The sequence below is a fragment of the Lytechinus variegatus genome, chromosome 10 (genome assembly GCF_018143015.1).
Source record: "Lytechinus variegatus isolate NC3 chromosome 10, Lvar_3.0, whole genome shotgun sequence".
NCBI classification, from domain to species: domain Eukaryota; kingdom Metazoa; phylum Echinodermata; class Echinoidea; order Temnopleuroida; family Toxopneustidae; genus Lytechinus; species Lytechinus variegatus.
In genome coordinates this window covers 28,526,281-28,552,835 of record NC_054749.1, presented here as the reverse complement: position 1 = coordinate 28,552,835, position 26,555 = coordinate 28,526,281, and the positions used below count along the sequence as shown (strand labels likewise).

The following is a 26,555-nucleotide window of genomic DNA, read 5'->3' as shown; positions in this document are numbered from 1 at the left end:
CATTGTACATCTAGTAACATCAATGAAACTGACTACAATGCAATTGATGGTAAAAAGCCTAGATTAAACATTAAATAAAAAATTAGATCAAAAAATCTTTCCTCACTGGTGCTGAGGGGCTCCCATTCGTTCGACTCAACTACGTATGTACATGTATCACGTAATACAATCATCATGGCTTAGAATCATTGATTCAGTTTTGCTTTTTTCAGATACTAAATAAGGGATTTAGCCTTAATCATGTGAACAAATTAATATATAAAACACATATGCTAAACATGCTCTGAATAAAACTGGGATTTTAATACCTGACCAGACCTTACATTTTGAGATTTTCTTTGAGCAGCACTACTAGTCTTCGGGCACATTATAAAATTTCAATTCAAATGAGAATATAAAAAAGGGCATCCAATGCCATTATCCTTGAATGGCCTTAGATTAATATAAGCCCTGCCTTTAATACTGTCATAACATGAACAGCCTAAATAGTTATGATCATGATAATGGTGATTTCATCATTCTGTATTGCGCATTATTGATTATTACCTTACCTATACAAGGCATTTTAGCAGATACAAAAATGTCATATTTCGCTCGCTACTTTCACTGAATCCGAGACCAATGGGGTAAACATTTGCCATGTTGCCCTCTCCGGGATTTGCCCAGGTATGAATACTGTACAAAAACAGAGGGCAATATTGGCCTTATTCCTGCTAGTGCACTTGCGCAGTAGGAGCCAGTTTTGATCGCTAATATCAGTATTTCAGAAATCTGGCTGGAACCAGTTTATGAACCAATGCATTGTAGATAATGCGCGGCGTGGCCAGTGCATACACAAACCCAAACACAAGTTTTCTACGCGTCAAGTGTATATGCGCGCCATGCATGATGAGCGACTGCAAGGTTACTTTGTTCTTGAATAACTTGAAATCAGACTGAATAGTGAACAGGCATATAAATTGTTCAAAATAATAGCTTGAATTACACATTGTACAGCCTGAGGTAATTGACTGGCTCTTCTTTCGGAAAACATCAAATATGTTGCCCTTAAAAGAACCACATTGCCCTCTTCCAAAGACTCGGGCCAATATGATTCTGTTGTGGGTGACATATTTGATGTTCCCCTCAAAGCCAGTCAATATTATATAATTATATCCCTCTTATGAATATTCATATTTCAAGATAACAATTGGTCAATTTGTGATCGTGTGACAAAGTGATGTATCAATAGGAAAACTCATCGCTGCAAATAGCTCCATATAGTTTTTTGGTAGCTCAGCATAATATTTTTCGATATACTTTCATGGGCAGAACTGCATGCTCATGCCTGATATGTTCTCTCAACGTTCAACTTCTCAACTTCCCGACTTGACCGGATCCAGATCCATACCGTTATCAAACACAAACTCTGGCGCTCAAATTACTTTCTGAAAATCTGAAAAGTCAGTGTGGAATTGGGTCTAGAATATAATGCAGAAAATATAATTCCATGATGGCGATTCATACAGGATCCTAAAATTTGGAATAAGCATACCTAATAAGGTGAGTCAATGTCCAATACTATAGAGTCTATAGTAATGTTAATAATTAGCCTGTGCGTATATATTTATAAAACTCAGTCGGGTTGAAGCCGTGCGCAGCTTACCCAGGAACTGTTTAGCATTATCTCGATAGGCCTAGAGTAGGACTAGATCCGGCAACGTTAAAATTGGTCTAGATTGATTAAACATCAGCAAGGACTTGTTATGAAGGGGGATATCAACTAAATATATTAGGTGTTTCCTATGAAAGCACATTGGGAATTATTAATCCTCAGTTTGACTGGCAATATAACTATTTTCTCAGGAAAAATAGTAATTGCCAGTCCAACCTCGGATAAATAATTCCCACTATATTTTCTAAAAGCCTGATACATTTGTCAATGTTCAGCTATGTTTGGGGATGACAAGGAACAAAAACAAAATCTACAAACATATAGCTATTGAAATTATTCACTCATGAGTGTACAGGCCTAGCATTGGGGCCCATGTTGTTTCCATAGTGATGTATATGGAAATACATGCAATGTTTTGAACACGTTTCATCAGCTGCATCCTTCATCGAAAAAGGATTCATGCACGCAAGCGCAAGCATTCGGGTGTTATGTCAAAATCATTCCCCTTTCATGGGCGGGAAACCACGCTTTATCAAATGATTGATATTATAAGAAAGATTCTTAGCATGTGAGAGTTTAGTGACAGTCTACAGGAACAGACTTGTTTTTTTTCTCGAAAATTTGTGTAGTGCATAATAGGAGTCTGACATAGTGAGACTAGATTTACTGTGTACTGTGGCTGCCTCTACTGACTCAGACATTTCTTCTTCTTCTTTCCTTGGTTGGCAACCAGTCAGGATTGACTATTTTTGCCACAGTTTTTGTTCATTTTCAGTAGCTTATTATATATTTATTTCCATTCCTTATTTCCTTCTCTCTCTTTTAATTTTTTTTCTTCCTTTTCTTTTCTGTTATTTTCTTTGTCTTTTGTTTTTCTTCTTTTTTTTCTTTTCTTTTTGTCTTCTCTTTTCTTTTTTTTCTTTCTTTTCTTTTTGTTTCTTCTGTTTCCTTTGCTTTCCTTCTTATTTTTCTTCTTTCTTCTCTTTTTTTAAAATTCTTTTTCTTTTTTCTTTTCTCTTTTTTTTTCCATTTTATTTCTGTTTGGAGTCTAGTCTTCACTCCAGACATGGTATCATTGGTTAAAGAGTCAAATATGGGTCTGTGCTTGCAGACTAGTGGGAGTTCATTTACAAAATAAAAAAAAAATATTTCAGGATCGAGACAGACATGCATGGTACCTATCCTGCAAATGGACTTTGAGCTTTGCACACAAAATACGGTTCTGGAATTTTCTCTAGTTTTGCACACGCTCCACTTACACTGTATGTTAATTTCTGTAGTTTTGCAGATTTCCCACTTATTACATGCAAGCTGAATACAAGGGATTCAACAAAAGTTTGTGGACCTCATTGTTTGGAATTTCGTCAAGCTTGTCAGCAGTTATCCAACTTGTTTGAGAGATGGCAAATTCTAGGCCTTTTTGTCATCTTCTTGTAATTGGCACTTTTTTGAGGAAGATACATGCATAATCCTTTTGTGTTGTTCCCCACAAATTTGTTAACCTCAGTGTCTGTGTAATAAGTTTCATTTGCTTTGGTGTTTACTCGACTCCTATAACAAAAAGATCCAGAAGGTAGGTATATCTGCATTTCTCCTTTATTTAAATGCAAGAAAACTTGGGGTGTGTTTATCCGCCACTTTTTTACCCTAGAAACATGATCTGAATCATGATTCAAATCATGATTCTGCAGAATCGGGATTGTGTTTAGTCGGAATTGAATATAATCATGATTAGAATCACAAACATGAAACACGAAAAAAGGGGCGTTTGGAAAGATGTTTCTGTAGAATCACGTAAGAAAATGTTTGAATAAACAATATCGTGATTACAATCATGATTCTATGACCTCAATGTTGTGTTGGGCTACTTTCGGTTCGACTCTTGCCAAGCTCTAGGCGCTCTGTATGCTCACTGTATGTACTATGAATGCATTTCTTGTCATGTTCAAGTTTTGTGTTGGTCATCGCATCTACTTTTCATTTTTTGGTCATGCCTTCAACTTCAAGTTCTAGTAAATGAATTAACTGGACAGACAATGATCTCAGAAGTAAACAAAATGAGGTATAATAATTGTGCAATTATTTCTTATCTTGTTATGAGTTGAGAAATGAAATAAACTTGAAACTTGAACTTGAAAAACTTGACTGAATTCTGGAAGCAAAAGATTTTATGAGAGCCGAAACACGTGCGAAAAATTTCCTCTGTCAAACTGCGCACTGGATTGGCCCGAATCTGAGAACAGCATTGGAATGAAGGTCGTCTAAACGCTGATTCTGTGATATTGTGATTCATGTTTGTGTTTTGAATCGTGATTTAAATCATGATTCTGGCTTGAGGTCGCATAAACGCAGCCTACATAGATTATATCCTAAAATTTTCAGCCAATCCAATGCTTAAGGGTTTTTATATAAACAAGGGCTGCATCATGAATTAATCTGCCTGAAGATTATTCTACCTGGTTGCATGGTGTTCATGTTCTGTGTGTATAGACCGCAATCTGCTGACGATTGCATCTATGATGCCATATCAGATTACACTGACGCTGTCCAAGAGCTCCAACGCAGATCTGAAATAATTGTTTTGGGTGACCTTAATGCTCACCATGAGGAGTGGCTAGGAAGCATAAAAACAGATCATTTTGCCCATAGTGAATCTGCATTCAACTTTGCCACTCAGCAACCTTTGTCAACTTGTAGATGACCCAACCAGAATTGGACGGGATGGAGTTCCAAACTAGACCTCTTCCTATTTCTCCCGGGAACCATGTGGTATCAGTTGATGAACCCCCTGCAGCTACTTTGACCAGTGTGGTTACGGACGTAGCTAACGAAAGACTTCCAACTACAATTAAGCAAGGCTGGCAAGCGTAAAACCTGGCTATACGATAAAGCTGACTGGGATGGTATGCGCTCTTTCCTGTCTAGAAGTGCCCTACCATTGACAAATCATGGGGAAATTGAATCAATACGAAATTTGCAAAAGGCCAAATGCATTGCATAACATAATCCGTTCGTCATGAGAGCCTGTCGGACTAATGCGATAAAAGTTCAGACAGCACGAATTTGACCAAACATGTGATCGTTACTTCTTAATGCCAATTCCTAGACTCTTAGCAGGTCTTTTGATTGCTTAACCAATAACAAACCTCTGTGAAATTATGTTTCAAAGTGAAAAACATGCAGTTTACTTCTGGTTTAGTCTACTAACCTTTGCTCTCCTAAATTAGACCTCCAAAACATGCTGGTGTCTGATACATGTACATAACATCCCCAAGCATGCAGCCAAGTGACAGACTTGAATCCCTTCTCTGTTCTGAGATTAGCGTTGCTTTCCCCATGATTTGTCAATGGAAGGTCTCTTTAAGCTGACTGGTCCTCCCTTCCAAAGGTGCATAATGCTGATAGTGTTAATATCTCCTGGAACAGTACGAAAGGAAACATTGGTGATGCAATGGACCTTTTCATACCATCCAGGACTATCAAACACAAGTACTAATATAAGCCATGGTTCAATGGCAGATGTCATGAAGCTGTTAAATACAAACAGAAGGCTTACAAACGGTGGCGAAAGAACCATACAAGAGATTATTGGATCCTATACATGGAATCCAAATCTAAATGCCAGCGCACCATACGCAGAGCTAGCTTGTGCTCAGTTCTCAAAGCATCTATAGCAGGAACTCTAGAATGCCAGTAGTAAGCCATGATGGAAACTGGTCAAATCTGTAACTTAAGTCATCTGCTGTCCATCCACTGAAAAAATGACAATGGCCAGGTCTTCAATGGAGCTTAAGACAAAGCTGAGCTCCTAAATGGCACCTTCGCTACAAATCTGCATCTTGACAATAAGGGCCAAGTTCCTGCTAAGCTGAAGTTGAAAACTAATAAATCCATCTCTACCATCAGATTCTGGCCTAAGATTGTCCTTAAGGAACTATGCAATCTTGACACATCCAAGACAACTGGCATATCAACACAGGTCTTAAGAACTGTGCAGCTGAGCTTGCACCAGTTCTTGCTATACCAGTTGTCCTTGAACAGAAAAACCATACCTTCAGAGTGGAAAACTGCCTATGTTATAGCTGTGCCCAAGAAAGGGAACAAACAGGATGTATCGAATCAAAGGCCCATATCCCTTCTTTCGATCATCTTGAAAGTGATGGAGAGAATGATTGATTTTTTATCTTTTTTGATCTTTGATTTTCTATACTTCTCATAAATATGGTATGAAATCATTCTTCGACCCTTCGAAATTGATTTATATGTTGCAAATATGTTTATGTGCGTCTCAGATCAGAAAATACAGACAAATTAGACACAACTTTGATTTTTCTTATTTTTCATATTGCGTGAATTAAATACTATTGATCAGTGAGTTCGTTGACCCTCAAAACAGAGGTTCAATGTTGGAAATGTGTTTTTATGAGTATTTGATCAGAAAATACAGTTATAACAATTAGTGCCAGATATGGCGGCCATTTTTAATTTAGGCAAATTAGACATAGTTCCACATCTTTGATTTTCCTACATTTTGGATATGTTATTATGGCTACAATAATAGTCAATTGCTGAAAATATAATTTCTGTTTGCAATTTATTTTGGGTTAACCCATTTTCCCATTGCATTTTTACCGTCAGACTAATACGGCCATGTGATTGTGTAATGATATCCTGTGCACTTGACACTTCTGCACAGGCTTCAATGCATACACATAGCAACCTCTTTTCTCTTGTTTTCCTCACAGATACAGAGTTGAATGAACGAGTCAGTGTCAGGCATTGTACATTCTGCTCCTTCAAATCTCAACCTAAAAAGTGTGGAATATGGAACTGTAATCAAAACTGCAGATCGCAAAGACAGTCCTTTTTGACATACATCTCTACACTTATATACTACAAGTACTGCAGCTGCACTAAGAGTTGAACTAGCTGTCCACGTCATCCATGTGGAAGTGCTTGGTAGCCTTAAATGTCAAAAGAGGAACATAATTCTTAATTACCAGTACTTACACAAAACCTTGAACCGTCACTTTTTTACTTGACTCTTTCCAAACATTCTTAATTGTGCATTTGGGATTTATATTTGTTCTTACAAACTTTATACATAGATGTGCAAGGGTATTTTCATGTACTTGTTTGTAAGTACCTTGATAAGTAGTTTCTTTTTCTTACCGACCTCCTATAAAGATATTCATATATATATGTAAATGTTGGTTATATTTGGAGGAAATGAATTCATTTAAATTCAATTGGGATGATTTGCCTAGATACATGTATATTAATGTATTTGATAAAATGAAAATATTGAAAGCTTGCAATCAAAATTGGATGGTTTGGAAAGTTGTATTTTTAAAATTTAGAATGTTTATCATTCTACTAAATCTAATTGGATGTTCATCAGAGGTACAGGACACTAAACTACAAGGGCAGGAAGCAACCTTGACTTTCCCTTACCCATGTGATAGTAATGAAATCACATTACAGCAATCAAACCATGCCCCATTTTATAGATCAACAGATAATCCATCTCTGTCTTTACATGGCAGTCAGGTTGGAAGATTCAGAGTGCAGAGCAGAAATGACAGTGGGAGCTGCTCTCTGGAACTTACAATACGTGAACTCATGAGATATGACCAAGGGACGTATATTTTATTAGTATACAAGGACAGGCTTGTATTAAACAATGCAATTAGAAAGATTGATCTTTTTGTTGATTATCCTCCCGGTAAGGCATCATGTGTTGTTGGTGAAGGTAAAGGAAGAGGGTGGGTTTCCATAGACTGCACAGCCAGTGCTGGAAGTCTACCAGGGGACATCGAATGCTATCAAAATGGTGTCTGGCTGCCCCCTTATTCAACATATACTGAGATTGATGCACCATTGAATCAGACTTTTCTCATCAGAAACGCACAACCAACATTCTGTTGCTCATTTTTATGGATTGAATCTAAAAACAGATGTCAATGTAATGATACTAGTTTGTATCTATCAGATGGTGATAGTGATGACCCTTGTCCACCACCAGTAGAAATGACTACAGAGCAAACTACTGTCATGCAATACAATCAAAGTTATCAATACTCTACTACAACTTCATCAATACCAACTGAAAAATACATGAATACTAATCAGGTGGTATTACGGTCAGCTTCCATCTCTACTGCAGTTACATGTATATTGCTACTTGCTTGTTTTATGCTTTATTGTCACATGAAGAAAAATATAAAAAGAAAAGCGAGTGAATATTTTCAAATGATTAGTAATTTGGATATTCACAACAAGAAAAAATGTCCAGATCCTGAAGAACCTTCTGGAATGGAACAGAATCTTTCATGTGAATATATAACTTGTTATGACCCCTGTGGGATGAACTGATCAGCAAAACACAAAAGTTTCATCACTGAAGGTAATGATTGTTGGGTAAATACCTTTCATCATAATTCCTACGGCAACCAGCGATAAATTTCAGTGTTTTTTAATTAAAGAGGTGTTGTAGTAGCATGTTTCTTTTTGTTCAAAGGTTAGATGTTACCACAGCACTAGCGTCCTTTGGCAAGACGTTAATCTTCTCATGCCAATCTAGAGACCCTGGCTACCAAAATGGGTTCCTATGGCAACCAGTGATAGATTTCAGTGTTTTATTAAAGAGGTGTTGTAGTAGCATGTTTCTTTTTGTTCAAAGGTTAGATGTTACCACAGCACTAGCGTCCTTTGGCAAGACGTTAATCTTCTCATGCCAATCTAGAGACCCTGGCTACCAAAATGGGTTCCTATGGCAACCAGTGATAAATTTCAGTGTTTTTTAATTAAAGAGGTGTTGTAGTAGCATGTTTCTTTTTGTTCAAAGGTTAGATGTTACCACAGCACTAGCGTCCTTTGGCAAGACGTTAATCTTCTCATGCCAATCTAGAGACCCTGGCTACCAAAATGGGTTCCTATGGCAACCAGTGATAAATTTCAGTGTTTTTTAATTAAAGAGGTGTCATAGTAGCATGCTTCTTTTTGTTCAAAGGTTAGATGTTACCACAGCACTAGCGTCCTTTGGCAAGACGTTAATCTTCTCATGCCAATCTAGAGACCCTGGCTACCAAAATGGGTTCCTATGGCAACCAGTGATAATTTCAATGTTTTTTAATTAAAGAGGTGTTGTAGTAGCATGTTTCTTTTTGTTCAAAGGTTAGATGTTACCACAGCACTAGCGTCCTTTGGCAAGACGTTAATCTTCTCATGCCAATCTAGAGACCCTGGCTACCAAAATGGGTCTCTAAAAATGTTTCTTAGTTGAAATATACATATTGCATATTTACAGTAGGTAAAACCTTGTATCTCAAAAAAATTGAGAACTGTAAGAAATAGCTGATTTAGCCCAATACAGTGCGTCCCAGAAAAAAGGAAACCATAATTCAGTGTAATTTTTTGCCATCATAATCATATACCTGTAAATTTGTTTCATGATATTTTCATCAATGCATGCATGATTGAGGTAGAAAAATGGAAAAAGTTGCTACCAAGTTTTCATTTGCATGAGCAAATTATAATTGTGAGTTTTTCTGCTATCTATTATGAAAAATAAAGTTTGTAACCGCATTGATCTGCTACAATGAGCTGCAATTTTGGTGAAAAGCGATCGCAGAGCACTGTTCAACCATCGCCTCTAGCACTGCACAAGCGTTCCCGGCACCCGCGCCGCCGGGCTATCTGCATGCACGTATGCCTGTTCCATAGGGATGCATACGCACTCACACGCAGGCGACCCGTTCCAAGGACCCCCGTTTTCACAAACATTGTAGTTCTGAAGCCCGTTCCGAGGACCCTCCTGCTCCAGAGCCCCCGTTTTTGTCTCACCCGTGGCACATACCTACCATTTTTTTGGTCGAGTAAAGCAAATTTATAATCATGATAGGAAAAAATTATCTTGAATTTTTCTAGGACACACTGTATATATTTTGAAGATGCAGGGGTTGAAGAGATTAGAATAAAGTGTAGCAGTTAAAGGTATAACTAGTTTGTATATAGATGTATGCTTAAAGTGTGCCTTTATCAAAATATACATATGTACATGTACATATAGTAACATAGACAGGATGTCAGAATGTGAGAATGCGATATCTCTTATTTAAGGGGAAAGATGCAGATGCAAACTGATAGTGGGGCAACTTGCAATGGTCTGCCCAAAAAGAAATTGCCAGGTAATGCTAAAATGCATGAATGTATAGAAAAGGCTTCCTCTGTATTGGAGTAAAGCAAAGATCACAACTGTTGGTGAGTGTACTCTAATTTAGAAGAATGTCAAAAATCATACGAAATACTAAGATCCCTACTGTACCTGGTAAAGACTTGATTGCAAATACCCTGTCTAGAGTATATCTAGAGTTTCTAGACCGGTCAGCGACAGAAAGCGAGGTGGAGACATTCCATCTGATGGACGCCATACCAGACTCGCAGTTAACAGAAGTCAAAATTCGTGAAGCAACACAAAGAGATGTAGTAGGGCTTCAAATAGTTGCGTATGTCAAATCTGTTTGGCTTGACTTAATTCGTAAATGCAAACCGGAAGCAAAGCCCTACTATGCTATTCGCAATGATATATCGTGCGATTACAATGGATGAGTGTTCTATCTGCGAAAGCCACAGATACCCCTTTCATAGTAAAAACCGAAGTGAAGTTTTCCGGAGTCCAGGAGGAGTTATTCCACTTTGGAGGGCAATATGAAAATTCTGAGATTAGTTCGATCCGGATTCAAAGCAGAGTACTCAACCCACTTCGAGAAGAGGGTTACAAACGGAGTTTAATACTCCGCACCGGAAATGCGGCATGCGCTTATCGCTGTGATCTCCGTAGTTGTAAGTCGAACGAATCGTCAATGTCCCGCATTTTTAACCGTGTTCTTGCGGCCAGTTCAATCATCATCACAATCGTCAAAAGTAAGAACTGACTCAAAGTAACATTGTGATATGGAAGCAAACAGATTACGATATCATAAAGCCAACGATTATCTAGCCAGTATAGTAGAGTATCTAGTACCGGACGCTCGCGCTGCACACATCGCTATCTAGCGTAGCTGCATTTGCAAAACAAATTTCGGCGCGAAACGCTCATTGGGGAATTCGGCCACACGTATGGCGCGAACTCGCTTGGAAACCATGGCAACGACTGCGGATACACCGCTGTGGTGCTTGCCAATATGAAAGGGGGTTTTCAGTCGGTCCGCAGTACAAGCGGATCAACACAACCCGGAGTTACTCTGGAGTAACTCCACTTCGCCTTTGCTATGAAAGGGGTAAGAGAGAGTCACATTCATTGATCAATCAACATGAGGTGCTGAGCTGCTGTTGGCAGAAATTTGGGTGCTATATCCTAATGCTAGATGGCACAGATTACCTTTATATCAGACTACTGGGAAATATCAACACATGGTGTGCCTGAGATAGTCCACAAGGACAATGAACCTCCATTTAATTTGTGTGATTTCGCAGAGTTCCCTAACAGCTATACTACAATTTTGTGCACACCACATTGCCACATTATCTGCAGAGTAATGGAAAAGTTGCAAGTGCATTAAAACAGGCAAAGCGCCTGTTGAAGAAGACAAAACGTGATGGGACGACTTCTAAATGTGCATGGGCTTTCCAGTATCGAGCAATACTCCTACAGCTGGGATAACAGCTTGCCCACACAACATATGTTCTCCCACAGACTTTGCAACAACCTGCCCATGAAAGACAAATTGCTTGACCCCAAATGCAAACAAATGTCTATGAGAAAAAGCATGTTACCCAAGATTGTCAAGCTAAAATTCATGATCGTAGCACCAAAGATCTTCCAGAACTGAGCAGTGAGAGTCTGTCTGCAATTTTGCGATGGTCAATCTTGGATAAAAGCAAAAGTTCTTGGCAAGGTCAGAATACGATATTACAGAGTAGTCGTTGAGGCTGGAATTGAGTTTCAAACAACAGTAGAGTACTAAATCTTACAAGGGAACCTTTTTAGGATAATTATGGTCCCTAACGCAATGATCATAGCAAAAACAGTGACATCCACACTATCCTACAGTTCACAGAAGCATGTGACAGCACCATGAGCCGTCATATCTCAATGACTATGTGACTAACTTATTCATTTATCCAAGAACAATGGAATTTTCTAATGTGTTTTACTTTTACTATATTCAATTGTGTATATACAAAGCAGTGTTGTAGTGCCTTGATGCTCGGCCTTGGCCTTAAGGCCTACTTTTTCAAAGCCTTGGCCTTGAGCATTCAAGCCTTGGCCTTGAGAGGGCCTTGGCCTTGGCCTTGAGGATTTTGAGCCTTGAAATTTCAAGGCATTTTCAAGGCTTTTTCAAGGCATTTTGTTTTTTGTACTTTCATTTGTTTTTATATAAGTAATTATAAATGTTAGAATGTTATTAGTAATTGTTCTGTATATTCAATGGCACTTCTTCCAGTCAGCAGTAGTAAGTGTTCTAGCAGTGCCATAAATTGTAATTATCACCATCAAGAATTATCATCATATTCGTACGTGACAAAGAAAACAGTAATGATGAAAAATAGCATTATATATTGGCAACGTGTTGTAATCATGACTAATGATGATAATAATGATAGTAATAATCATTATGATAAAGATTACAGCGATTTGATAACAGGAATCAGTGGCGTATATTAAAAATTTCAGCTCGCGCTTAATTCTTTAGTTAGATACACATCTTTTACATGATTACAAAAAGAGCCCGGAATATTTGATTTTTATGTCTCAATGTCAAAAGCTTTTGCTTATGATTCACGCAGGCAACATCTCGCAAGTATGCCCTTTTAAAAGTGATTAGCACTGTAATTGACCAAACATAGAGTTTTTCAACTTCAAAATTGATTTTTTTTAAACCGCTAAATCAAAATATCTATCTTATCAATGAGAAATGAGAAATCACTAAAGAAGCTTTGGTCAACTTAATTTCCACAAAATACACAATTACATCACATAGTTGATGATCTCATTTTGAAAATATCTGTTTGCACCAAATGTCAATTTTAACATATATATAAGTGCCCTTTTTGGCTTTGACCCCCCCCCCAAACAAAAATATGTTCTGCCGCCCCTGTCCCATTGAGTGGAGAAAGACATACGTTGAGAATGGGCATGCCAGGATCTGATGACCGTGGTAATAATAATTATTGCAATGTAAATCACATAAAAAATAATAAAGTCTAATAATAATTTAATAATAATATTAATAATAATAATTATATGTACAAAGGTAACTATATTATCATTGTTTTGTTGTGAATCTCACAATTTTTCCTTTTCCTTTTTACAAGACACCATTGGAAATTTCACGGCTACCATGAAGTCGTTCGGAATTTATGCTAATTTGTTCTGTAGAAAACGTGTTCGCAGAAGCCATGTTATGTTCAAGCTGAAGGGATGTTTGAAAGATGAAAGTCATCTTATGATAAAATTTAGTTGCCGAGAAATGCCGCCCAAGAAGTGAGTGTAAAGATAAATTATCATTTAATAATTATGTATAAACCAGAAATGTATATTTTGGTTGGATATAGAAGAAAACTGGAATTTACTTGACCTATGTGTGCGTAGTACGATACGGTAATTCGCTGTGCATAAACAATGAAGCGATACGTGACCGATATTGGTACTCGTACACGTAGGTCGAGTTGAAATTATAACATGTATCAATTTGGTATAAAACAGACATGACATGGAGATAAATGTCGCTCATTTTATGATAAAAGATATTGAATTTCATAAGGTCAATTTAGAAATGGTTCAGAATTCTGTTTGATAGAACGATTATTTATTTTACAAACATAGAGTGGTTAGAAGACTACATTCTCAGATAAACAAACATGAAACAATGAATGAGTCGTTTCATATAGTCGTTTCATATAAAAAGATACCGATAGTTTTCATATTGACTGAAGGTTTCGATTAATTTGTGGAAACAGATAGAAAAGGAAGTTTGAATTTTACGTTGATATGAACGATGAAGTGTCATATTGATATTCTGAGGCTTATAATTTATCAATGAAAGCCTACTTGTTTAGGGATAGGTTTTTGATAATAGGCCATTAACTTTTTTATTAGCTTTGATACAAATGATAAAAGCAAAGCATTTGTGAGTTATTTATCAAAAAGATAGAAACAATAGTTTGTGTATTGTTTTGTATAAAATCTATAACAAGCATAGAAATGATGCGTTGCAGATACGTCTACTTTTTATATACATTTACATTAGTCACATTTAGATTATCCTTCAAGGAAGTGGTATTTTGGGCATGAAGGTTAGCTCAAGGTCAAATGTTTCTTTTGGAGGTTAAATGCTATTTGAGCTTAAGGAATAGGCTCATGTAATTAGAAATTGCCAAGCCATAATTTTTAGCTTTAAATGATCAAATGGAATGCGTGTAAGGCAGGTCTTATTTGATTAGTCTTATTCAAGACTGGTGTGTTTATTTATGAATGTGTCTTTGGATGCAAGACTTAAATTCAAAGTGACACACAAAGTGTCAGTCATATTAAAATGACAGGCAAGTTAAGCATAATTGACGAGATGAAGCACTTGTGATTCTCGTAATTTAGAATAATATGTGTGAGCTTCAATAAGGATGAAGTTCTTTAATTTATGCAAAAAGCATACCTATAAAAGTTAAAGTGTTTTGTTATACACCAAACGTTTGCTTTTCCACATTTGAAAAGTACATGCAAATTATGACATGGCTAAGACTAGAGGCCTCATATCTATTCGTATTGAGGTGAAAGCCTTTGACTTACAATTTATTGTTCATTTTCTATATAAATGACAAAATGACTCGAGATATTTGATATGTAAAATCAAAGTCAACATTTATTTGTGCAAATATTGAACAAATACTTATGATGCATTCATTTCTGTTTTTTCTATACAGATTGAATAAAATTGCAGACTAATGCAGCCTATGCAATTCCAAAGCGGTTTTTCTTGGTCGATTGTTCTTCAGATCTCAGTGATCCAATCATTTAATATAATGTCTAAATCTACCATGAAATTATTTTCGTTTTTCATGTACAAAAGTCAAAATTTTTGCTCGCTCAGTTCGCTCGCTCTAAAGTTTGAAATGCCTTGGCCTTGAGGTTTTCAGGCCTTGGCCTTGGCCTTGGGTTTCCATGCCTTGGCCTCAGCCTTGGGTATTGAAGCCTTGGCCTTGGTACCCAGGACCAAAATCCAGTTAAAAAAGCCTTGGCCTCGGCCTTGGAGGTTTATGCCTTGACTACAACACTGATACAAAGGCCCTAAAAAGTTAGTAAACTGCACTTGAAATGAACATATTAAAAGTGTTCAAGAAATGTTTTGTGAAATTAAGCAAAACTTGAAAATGTCATAATTTTTTTTTATTTTACATCTGATTTCATGAAATTTTCAGTGTTATGCTTGTTGTATTTTTCTTTTAAATGCAAAACAACTTTTTGTTGGGGTGTACTTGTCTATTAAATAAGGAAAGGTGTTAGGCAATGGATGCACAATCAATGTCATTGGAATAGCGCCATCTGGCGACAGATCGTATCATCATGGAGTTGAAGAGATTTGAATAAAGTGTATAACTAGTTTGTATATCATATTATGCCTGAGTGTGCCTTTATCATACAAACATATTAACATAAACACCACCCCCCCCCCCCACTTAAGAAATCTTGGAAATACCCTTGGCTTTGAGCCAATAATGACAGGTGGCAAACCATTGCTTGTGTATCCAACTGGAAAAAAGGAAAGGTCATGTGCAAAAAAGTTGCTCAATACATGTAGCTAATGATGAAATGGTTTATTCTCAGGTTTACTGCAACCATACCACAAATAATTTGCCAGAGTACACTGTATATTGACTTTGATTTGAAAATCATCAATTAAAAAAAAAATTACTACAAATTTTCAGAAAATATATAGTTTGCAAGGTGAAAACTTGGTCCCAATGGCCGACACCACTAATTTATTGTCTTCCCAGAATAGATGTAAAGTTGAGTTGGCATACACCAAGAGAATTTCCCCTGAATGTTCAACATATTCTTTTAGTTTCTAATTAAGTTTTGTCTTCCTAGCAGCAATGTACAACAGTAAGTGTAAAAGAATACTTTTGATTTGTATCAGACTATTCCTCATACTAATAAACAACAGATTTTCTGAAAATTCAGAGTGACTTTGTATCATTTCCTAGTATTGTTTTACTGATTGATCTATCTGATATTAAAAAAGTCTGAAAAAATTGAGGAACTAGCAGGATTTGAACCTCTGTTCACTGATAAGTCAAAAGGAGATGGATTACATGTAAGAACTAATACTTGTGTTGCGTAAATGGAAGATGCAAGACAGATGGTGCTGTGCAATGACAAAGAGGGGGGGGGGGGGGGGGGGGGGGATACATGGGGTCTGGGGTGATTTTGCACCCAAAATGCTCAAAAGATCACTGTATAATAAAAAGAGCGTCGCCCTATATTCCAATTCACTGCAATGTTAAATCTTATCCAATAAATGTTTTGCTGGGGGGGGGGTAAACCTTGACATGACATGAGAAATGAGAGTGAGAGAGAGAAAGAGGGAAGAGGAAAAGGGGGAAAGAGGAGAAAAAGAAGATTGAGGGAAAAAAATAGGACAGAAAAGAGAAGACAAAGGAGAATAAGGAGTAGAATTTTTTTTAAGTAGATACATAAGAGGAGGAGAAATAAGGGGAAAACAGAGAAAAAAATAGGTCTATTGAAAAGATTGGGTTGGCTCTGCATGTACATGTACATAATAACCTTTCTCTTCTTTGAGGAGAAAAAAAATATTTTCATACTTATGTCACCGAATGTCTCATACATGTAAATTTTGTAGCCCCTCTCCCTTATAAAAAAAAACAAAAAAACCTGGCATTATACGCACACTGTAGATACAGACACATACATGTGGCTTTATCTTCTTTGTTGTTGCTTGCAGTTCAGCAAAATGGAACAGCGAATGATCCTTAATTCTATTTATACCATGTATTTCATCATTCAAAAACATTGAATAGTAAAAATACCTGTAAGGTACATGTAGGTAAGCGAACAATAGTCTAGGCCACGTTCAGCCATGACTTCAAAGGGCTGACACACATGAACAATTTTGTTGCCAGCCTATGTCAATAATACAGTAATACAGAATAATACCCTTTATTCAGATCTCTTTATCATTCTTTCATGTTTATATATTTTCAGTAATACCCTGGGAAAAGGGGTATTCCCAACTCGAGGTCCTACACAAAGTTCATCCCCCAAAAAACAATAAAAAACAAAGGTTTGAAAAAACATAGTAATACATAATAATTTAAAAACAATAAAAATACATAAAAAATAATTATGTTTTGGCAATTCTTTGGTAGATATTTGTTAGAAAAGTAAAAATTGATATTTCCACCCAAAAATAGCATTCTCCTAGCTAAATAAAGTGAGTTAAGTTAAAGGCAAAAAACATAATAGAATACACGAATTTAGGGCAAATTTCATACGCTTATTTGCATTAATAACTTAGTTTGTACATCGGGCACTATGCATGTGCAAATTTTTGCGGCGATTGCACAATCAGCTGCCAAGATCTGAAGGAGGGTGGTCAATTTGACCCCCCCCCAGTATATCCTGGCCTAATATGACACAATCAAATAGGGTTAACCCCTCAATAACAGGTAGGGAAGAAGAGTTATCAAACGTTCTGATTGGAGGATATCAGAGGAGTTCTGCGAGGTGTTGGGAATTCTTATATAGTCAGAGACCGATGTGAATGCAGACACTATAGCAACATTCCAGACTAAATGACGTCACAACATTTCATAAACCCCAAAGTAAGTAATAATTCAGATAATATAAATATGTAACAAGATGAACATAATCGCTAGAGGGTATTCATTTGTCTCGCAGTCTACTGTGGTCAACAAGGAAATTCGTTATCACTCTCGCAAAAAGTGTTCACTGGCTTTCTAGGAAATGCGTGATCACTCTCGCAAAAAGTGTTCACTAGCTTACAAGTTCCGACAGCACAATACCCCCTTACCTGGCAGTGCACGGCGACCCGATCGTTCCCTTTCATCTTAAGTGCAGTTCTATTGCCGCTTGATTGTTTTACGCTTTATTATTATTGTAAAAAGAAGAAAAATATAAAGATTTATAATTCGGATATTCACAACAAGATAAATCATCCAGATCCTGAAGAACCTTCTGGAATGGAACAAACAGAATCTTTCATGTGAATATATAACTTGTTATGATCCCTATGGGATGAACTGATCAGCAAAACACAAAAGTTTCATCACTGCAAGTAATGAATGTTGGGTAAACTACCTTTCATCATAATTCCTACGGCAACCAGTGATAAATTTAAATGTTTTTTAATTAAAGAGGTGTTGTAGTAGCATGTTTCTTTTTGTTCAAAGGTTAGATGTTACCACAGCACTAGCGTCCTTTGGCAAGACGTTAATCTTCTCATGCCAATCTAGAGACCCTGGATACCAAAATAGGTTCCTATAGCAACCAGTGATAATTTCAATGTTTTTTAATTAAAGAGGTGTTGTAGTAGCATGTTTCTTTTTGTTCAAAGGTAAGATGTTACCACAGCACTAGCGTCCTTTGGCAAGACGTTAATCTTCTCATGCCAATCTAGAGACCCTGGCTACCAAAATAGGTTCCTATAGCAACCAGTGATAATTTCAATGTTTTTTAATTAAAGAGGTGTTGTAGTAGCATGTTTCTTTTTGTTCAAAGGTAAGATGTTACCACAGCACTAGCGTCCTTTGGCAAGACGTTAATCTTCTCATGCCAATCTAGAGACCCTGGATACCAAAATATGTTCCTATAGCAACCAGTGATAATTTCAATGTTTTTTAACTAAAGAGGTGTTGTAGTAGCATGTTTCTTTTTGTTCAAAGGTTAGATGTTACCACAGCACTAGCGTCCTTTGGCAAAACGTTAATCTTCTCATGCCAATCTAGAGACCCTGGATACCAAAATAGGTTCCTATAGCAACCAGTGATAATTTCAATGTTTTTTAATTAAAGAGGTGTTGTAGTAGCATGTTTCTTTTTGTTCAAAGGTAAGATGTTACCACAGCACTAGCGTCCTTTGGCAAGACGTTAATCTTCTCATGCCAATCTAGAGACCCTGGATACCAAAATAGGTTCCTATAGCAACCAGTGATAATTTCAATGTTTTTTAATTAAAGAGGTGTTGTAGTAGCATGTTTCTTTTTGTTCAAAGGTTAGATGTTACCACAGCACTAGCGTCCTTTGGCAAGACGTTAATCTTCTCATGCCAATCTAGAGACCCTGGATACCAAAATAGGTTCCTATAGCAACCAGTGATAATTTCAATGTTTTTTAATTAAAGAGGTGTTGTAGTAGCATGTTTCTTTTTGTTCAAAGGTTAGATGTTACCACAGCACTAGCGTCCTTTGGCAAGACGTTAATCTTCTCATGCCAATCTAGAGACCCTGGATACCAAAATAGGTTCCTATAGCAACCAGTGATAATTTCAATGTTTTTTAATTAAAGAGGTGTTGTAGTAGCATGTTTCTTTTTGTTCAAAGGTTAGATGTTACCACAGCACTAGCGTCCTTTGGCAAGACGTTAATCTTCTCATGCCAATCTAGAGACCCTGGATACCAAAATAGGTTCCTATAGCAACCAGTGATAATTTCAATGTTTTTTAATTAAAGAGGTGTTGTAGTAGCATGTTTCTTTTTGTTCAAAGGTTAGATGTTACCACAGCACTAGCGTCCTTTGGCAAAACGTTAATCTTCTCATGCCAATCTAGAGACCCTGGCTACCAAAATAGGTTCCTATAGCAACCAGTGATAATTTCAATGTTTTTTAATTAAAGAGGTGTTGTAGTAGCATGTCTCTTTTTGTTCAAAGGTTAGATGTTACCACAGCACTAGCGTCCTTTGGCAAGACGTTAATCTTCTCATGCCAATCTAGAGACCCTGGATACCAAAATAGGTTCCTATAGCAACCAGTGATAATTTCAATGTTTTTTAATTAAAGAGGTGTTGTAGTAGCATGTTTCTTTTTGTTCAAAGGTTAGATGTTACCACAGCACTAGCGTCCTTTGGCAAGACGTTAATCTTCTCATGCCAATCTAGAGACCCTGGATACCAAAATGGGTCTCTAAAAATACTTCTTAGTTGAAATATACATATTGCATATTAACAGTAGGTAAAACCTTGAATCTCAAAAAAATTGAGAACTGTAAGAAAGAGCTGATTTAACCCAATACAGTGCATCCCAGAAAAAAAGGAAACCGTAATTCAGTGTAATTTTTTGCTATCATAATCATATACCTGTAAATTTGTTTCATGATATTTTCATCAATGCATGCATGATTGAGGTAGAAAAATGGAAAAAGTTGCTACCAAGTTTTCATTTGCATGAGCAAATTATAATTGTGAGTTTTTCTGCTACCTATTAGGAAAACAAAGTTCGTAACCACATTGATCTGCTACAATGAGCTACAATTTTGGTGAAAAGCGGCCGCAGAGCGCTGTTCAACCATCGCCTTTAGCACTGCACGAGCGTACCCGGCGCCTGCGCCGCCGGGCTATCTGCATGCACGTATGCCTGTTCCATAGGGATGCATACGCACTCACACGCAGGCGACTCGTTCCAAGGACCCCCGTTTTCACAAACATTGTAGTTCTGAAGCCCGTTCCCTCTTTTTTACAATAAGCCTGCTCCAGAGCCCCGTTTTTGTCTCACCCGTGGCACATACCTACCACATTTTTGGTCGAGTAAAGCAAATTTATAATCATGATAGGAAAAAATTACGTTGAATTTTTCTAGGACGCACTGTATATATTTTGAAGATGCAGGGGTTGAAGAGATTAGAATAAAGTGTAGCAGTTAAAGGTACATGTATAACTAGTTTGTATATAGATGTATGCTTAAAGTGTGCCTTTATCAAAATATACATATGTACATGTAGTAACATAGACAGGATGTGAGAATGTGATATCTCTTATTTAAGGGGAAAAGATGCAGATGCAAACTGATAGTGGGGCAACTTGCAATGGTCTGCCCAAAAAGAAATTGCCAGGTAATGCTAAAATGCATGAATGTATAGAAGAGGCTTTCTCTGTATGGGAGTATTAAAGCAATGATCACAACTGTTGGTGATTGTACTCTAATTTGGAAGAATGTCAAAAATCATACAAAATGTTGAATGTTTCTGGTTCTTACTTTTCATATTTTCTTACTTATTACTAATTACTGATTATTTCTTTTATCTATTTATTGTATGTATTTGTACATGTATGTAGGTGTGTGAATGTACAGGTATGTGTATGCCTATTTCTGTCAGTTCAAGCAAATCTGTTTATGGTGTAAATATCTCTAAATTGAAACAATTTTTATCTCCAAGTTTAAATGAAAATGTGATAGTGAGCTCGCCAAAGAGTTACATGTATACTTACCTGAGGAATTCAATAGTTGCATTAATAATCAGGAGTTGAATGAATTAAGAGACGTATGTTCATGCATGCATGTAAATTGTAGCAGTATATTAAAAATGGTGATTCTCTATTATCTCTACTTAGTATTTTAGATTTTACATTTTGCGGAAAAGGAGTCTCTGAAACTTGGTCAAAACCTGATGATACAATGTAATATAAGTGGGTACGAATTTATTGAAAAATCAAGAGAAAAAAAGAGAGGAGGTGGTGTAGGGATTTTCATTCGTAATGATCTTAACTTTATACATAGAAAAGATCTTGATGTGAATAATGATTGTATAGAATCCATTTTTATTGAATTTAATACTTTGAACCCCCCCCCAAAAAAAACAGTATTTGGTACAATATATAGACCTCCAGGTCAACCTATTCCTACTTTTCTTGGAATGCTGAATGTTATTCTAGAATCTGTTAATAAAGAAAATAAAGATCTCTTCTTAGTTGGGGATTTTAATATCGATCTAATGAATTCCCTTAATAGTGCAATAGTTGATGAATTTCTAGATATTCTCATGATCAATTCTATGTATCCGTTAATATATTTTCCAACACGTACCACTCATAATACAAATTCCCTTTTAGACAATATTTTTTACAAATAAACTTGTACATATTATCTCAGGTGTTTTGGTTGCAGACATCAGCGATCATTTACCTATATTTAGTATTTGTAAAAAAGAAAATAACAGTAAATCATATTCCTTTGAAAAACATGACCTTAGTGAAGTAAATATAGGTAGGTTTATGGATAAACTCGAGGATATTAAATGATTAATGAAGATCCAAATCATAGTTATATTTGTTTCCTACATCAATTTTAAGAATGTTATCATGACGGTTTCCCTATTAAAATTGTAAAAGTAAGAAAGAGTAAAAACAAACAATGGATCACAAAGGAACTAAGTATTATGTACAATAAAAAAAATTCAAGTTGTATTGAAAATATCTTTAGAATCGAACAGTTTATAGACATGAAAAATGTATGAAGTTTCGAAACAAGTTGAACAATGACCTAAAAAAAGCTAAACATAGCTTTGTTCAACATATTTTTTAGTTACTAATAAAATTTTGTCTCCCTAGCAACAATGTACAAAACAATGTGTAAGAAAGACTCCATGTACCGGTACTTTTAATTTGTAGAAGAGAATAATCCTCATACTAATAAACAACAGATTTTCTGAAAATTCAGAGTGACTTTGTATCATTTCCTAGTATTGTTTTACTGATTGATCTATCTGATATTTAAAAAGTCAGAAAAAATTGAGGAACTAGCAGGATTTGAACCTCTGGGGGGCATTTCATCAATATTTTCATCTGACAAGTTGTCAGATCTGACAACTTTCCTGGTTTCTGATTGGTTGAGAAGCACTGTTACACAGTAACTGTCGGATAAAACAAGAGTTGTCAAATAAAACAAGACTTGTTGGATAAAACGTCCGACAAGTCCTTTCATGAAACGCCCCCCAGTTCACTGATGTCAAAAGGAGATGGATTACATGTAAGAACTAATACTTGTGTTGCGTAAATGGAAGATGCAAGACAGATGGTGCTGTGCAATGACAAAGAGGGGGGGGGGATACATGGGGTCTGGGGTGATTTGCTCAAAAGATCACTGTATATTAAAAAGAGCCTTGCCCCATATTCCAATTCACTGCAATGTTAAAGCTTATCCAATAAATGTTTTGCTGGGGGGGGGGGTAAACCTTGACATGACATGAGAAATGAGAGTGAGAGAGAGAAAGAGGGAAGAGGAAAAGGGGGAAAGAGGAGAAAAAGGAGGTTGAGGAGAAAAAAATAGGACAGAAAAGAGAAGACAAAGGAGAATAAGGAGTATAATTTTTTTTAAGAAGATACATAAGAGGAGGAGAAATAAGGGAAAACAGAGAAAAAAATAGGTCTATTGAAAAGATTGGGTTGGCTCTGCATGTACATGTACATAATAACCTTTCTCTTCTTTGAGGAGAAAAAAAAATATCTTCATAATTTATGTCACCTAATGTCTCATACATGTAAATTGTGTAGCCCTTCTCCCTTATAAAAAAAACAACAACCTGGCATTATACGCACACTGTAAATACAGACACATACATGTGGCTGTGTCTTCTTTGTTGTTGCTTGCAGTTCAGCAAAATGGAACAGCGAATGATCCTTAATTCTATTTATACCATGTATTTCATCATTCAAAAACATTGAATAGTAAAAATACCTGTAAGGTACATGTAGGTAAGCGAACAATAGTCTAGGCCACGTTCAGCCATGACTTCAAAGGGCTGACACACCTGAACGATTTTGTTGCCAGCCTATGTCAATAATACAGTCTGAATTCTGTCTCCCTTTATTCAGATCTCTTTATCATTCTTTCATGTTTATATATTTTCAGTAATACCCTGGGAAAAGGGGTATTCCCAACTCGAGGTCCTACACAAAGTTCATCCCCCCAAAAAACAATAAAAAACAAAGGTTTGAAAAAACATAGTAATACATAATAATTTAAAAACAATAAAATACATAAAAAAAATTATTATGTTTCAGCAATTCTTTTGTACATATTACTTAGAAATGAAGAAATTGATATTTCCACCCAAAAATAGCATTATCCTAGCTAAATAAAATGAGTTAAGTTAAAGGCAAAAACAACATAATAAAACACAAATTTAGGGCAAATTTCATACTCTTATTTGCAGTAATAACTTAGTTTGTACATCGGGCTCTATGCATGTGCAAATTTTTGCGTATATCCTGGCTTAAAATAACCCAATAAAAATAGGGTTAACCCTCAATGAGAGGCAGGGAAGAAGAGTTATCAACAAACGTTCTGATTGGAGGATATCAGAGGAGTTCTGCGAGGTGCTGGGAATTCTACTGTAGTCAGAGACCGATGTCAATGCAGACACTATAGCAACATTCTCGACTTAATGACATTAAAATGTCACAACATTTCATAAACCCCAAATTAAGTAATAATTCAGATAATATAAATATGTAACAAGATGAACATAAATCTTACCTAATATATTCAGCCACGGTGGTTTCTGCTGCTTAGGCTTGGATCTACAGGAGATGAAGAGACATAGAAATATTGTTGAACAATACTTTAACACTATTAACTGGGCACAACAAAATATTAACATGCATTAAAAGAAAGTGAGAAGATGAAGTATATACATGAAAATTTTAATTAAATATTCACTTCACATACATGCAGCATCAGAGGTTGAACATGCAGGTACAATGCCAGAGGCATATCATCAACTCTATACCAGCTCCTAGTTCTATCTCTAATTTCATTTCTTCAAGTCTACTCTATAATGGGAAGTACTATACATGCTGAGAAAAAACAAAGACAAGACAGCGATATATTAAAAAGGAAAAACTGATTGAATGACTACTGACTAGTATTTTGAAAGTCATACAGCTGTAGTAAACAGAAAGCTTAGGATTTTATAGAATACAAAATTATCCTCAACATTCAAAAAGTGAAATATTAAATAGATAATATTTCATGGGTAATACCTTTTTTGTGAGTTTTTCATTAAAAATTAATTGAATAATTAATTAATACTTTCATTCACTCACTAACTCGTTCCTTCACTCCCTAATCATTCGTTCGTTCTTTGGTTCATTCGTCAATCTGTCAGTCCATTCATTCATTCATTCATATATTCATTCATATATTCATTCATATATTCATTCATAATTCAATCACTCTTCCCTTCTTATCTCTCTCAATCTCAGTATTTCTCGCTTTATCTCTCTTTAATCCCCCTCTCTGTGTGTCTGCCTATATCTCTCTCTCTCTATGTCTCTCTGCCTGTCCTACTCTATCTTTCTCTCTTTGTCTGTCTCTCTTTCTCTCTAGAACATTCTAATGTACCGAACTTAAAGCAAGAACGGAGGGGGAAGGGGTTGTAATATTGTGACTTACACCCGTTTTTTCTTTGCATCCCCTTTCAGCCATGAAGGCTTATCAGTGTGAGGACGTTCGCTCTTTGCTTGTTCGCTGTTAAGATAGAGAAGACAACATTCAGAAAATACTGAAAGTGTAGAAGAATATGGCCACTGTACATTCCACAATGCAACTAAGAATAGACTGAAGAAAAATTTTTATAAGAAACAATTTTAAAATATGATTGAAATCTGGTTCTGGATTAAAATGTTGTTTATACGTAGGCCTACTGAATCAATACCAGAATTCAATATGTTGGAAAAAGTGTTTTTAAACACTTGCAAGACTTATTTGGAGCAGGCAGGCTTACAATCTTTTCATATGCAAATTGTGTTTTCAACCAATAACACAAAGTGTGTCATGAAATCAGAGAAAATTTAAATACGATTTATGTTCAAAGTCTAGTCATAGCTGCTTGGTAAGGTGTACAGGGTGAAAGACGATAAGTTTGCTCATATTTACTTATAAAAGAAGAGGACTAATGTCTGCTTGACTTATAGAGGAAATCTATATTTAAGAGATGACACAGTCAAATAGAATAGAAAATCACATTGTTTCTTCTAAAATACATTAAAGAAGATACAGTAGAAAAAAATAAAATTGAAGGAAAGAAAATATCGGGCAATAACATAAATGTAAAAAAAATAAAGATAAATTACAATTTCACAGCAAATGCATTTATGAAAGATATAGTAAATGTATCTAAGTAGATTCACATGTAGGAAAGGAAAGGAACAGCAGAGCTATATGATCATAAAACATAGACAGAGCACAGTTATGGCACAACTATAATGAATGTATAAATTAGGTAAAGATAATGTAAAACAAGGACAATATACAGAGCATTCTCACTTAACTCAAAAAGAATAAAAGCATTACAAAACTGTATTGCAGTACTAATAGAGCCTTTATAGTAGGCCAAGTTACAAATGTTGATCCAAGGTCTATATAAGAAGTTGTTGTAACACTTGGTGATACTGCAACATTACCAGTTGTAACAGAGACCCCTGTTAGCACATTGTTAGCACTAACAAAGTTCCTGTGAGGCCAGTCTTGATCAATACTATTTTTTCCATGTATGGTAACACACTTTGCAGACTGACAAACATGTACAACATTCCATATTAACTCACCCTGTTAATTCTTTGAGCTGATCAAGCATAGAAGATTCTTCCTTATCAAAGCTTGTGTCCTGCTCACTGGCAGCGATTGTCTTGTTTGGTGAGGATTCTAATCCCACTGGAACGGCTCTTGGAGTCACATCATCATCAGCAATGGGAGTTTTCTCTGAGTGAGATACATGCAAATGAAATATAAAATAGAATAATTCGTATAATTTGTATTCTAATTTAAATCAGGGGAACTGAGGGCTTTGTTCTTATTTCATTGTGACTGTGCCATGGACCAGTGAAGGCCTGGTGGTACAGTCGCTGACCTGCAATCAGTAGATGACAGG

General features: G+C 36.1%; 1 protein-coding gene across 2 annotated transcripts in view; it reads right to left on the bottom strand.

Moving 5' to 3' along the window:
- LOC121422489 (katanin-interacting protein-like) overlaps positions 1 to 26,555 on the bottom strand; it is an 80,365-nt gene that overhangs the window by 29,794 nt on the left and 24,016 nt on the right. The window contains exons 19-21 of one of the 2 annotated variants that reach the window (XM_041617571.1): positions 26,233 to 26,386; positions 25,079 to 25,153; positions 24,161 to 24,204 (exon numbers count right to left, since the gene is read on the bottom strand). In XM_041617571.1, the coding sequence (XP_041473505.1) occupies positions 24,161 to 24,204; positions 25,079 to 25,153; positions 26,233 to 26,386 (273 nt within the window). The remainder of the gene's footprint in view (positions 1 to 24,160; positions 24,205 to 25,078; positions 25,154 to 26,232; positions 26,387 to 26,555) is intronic. The other variant, XM_041617573.1, reaches the window with a different exon arrangement.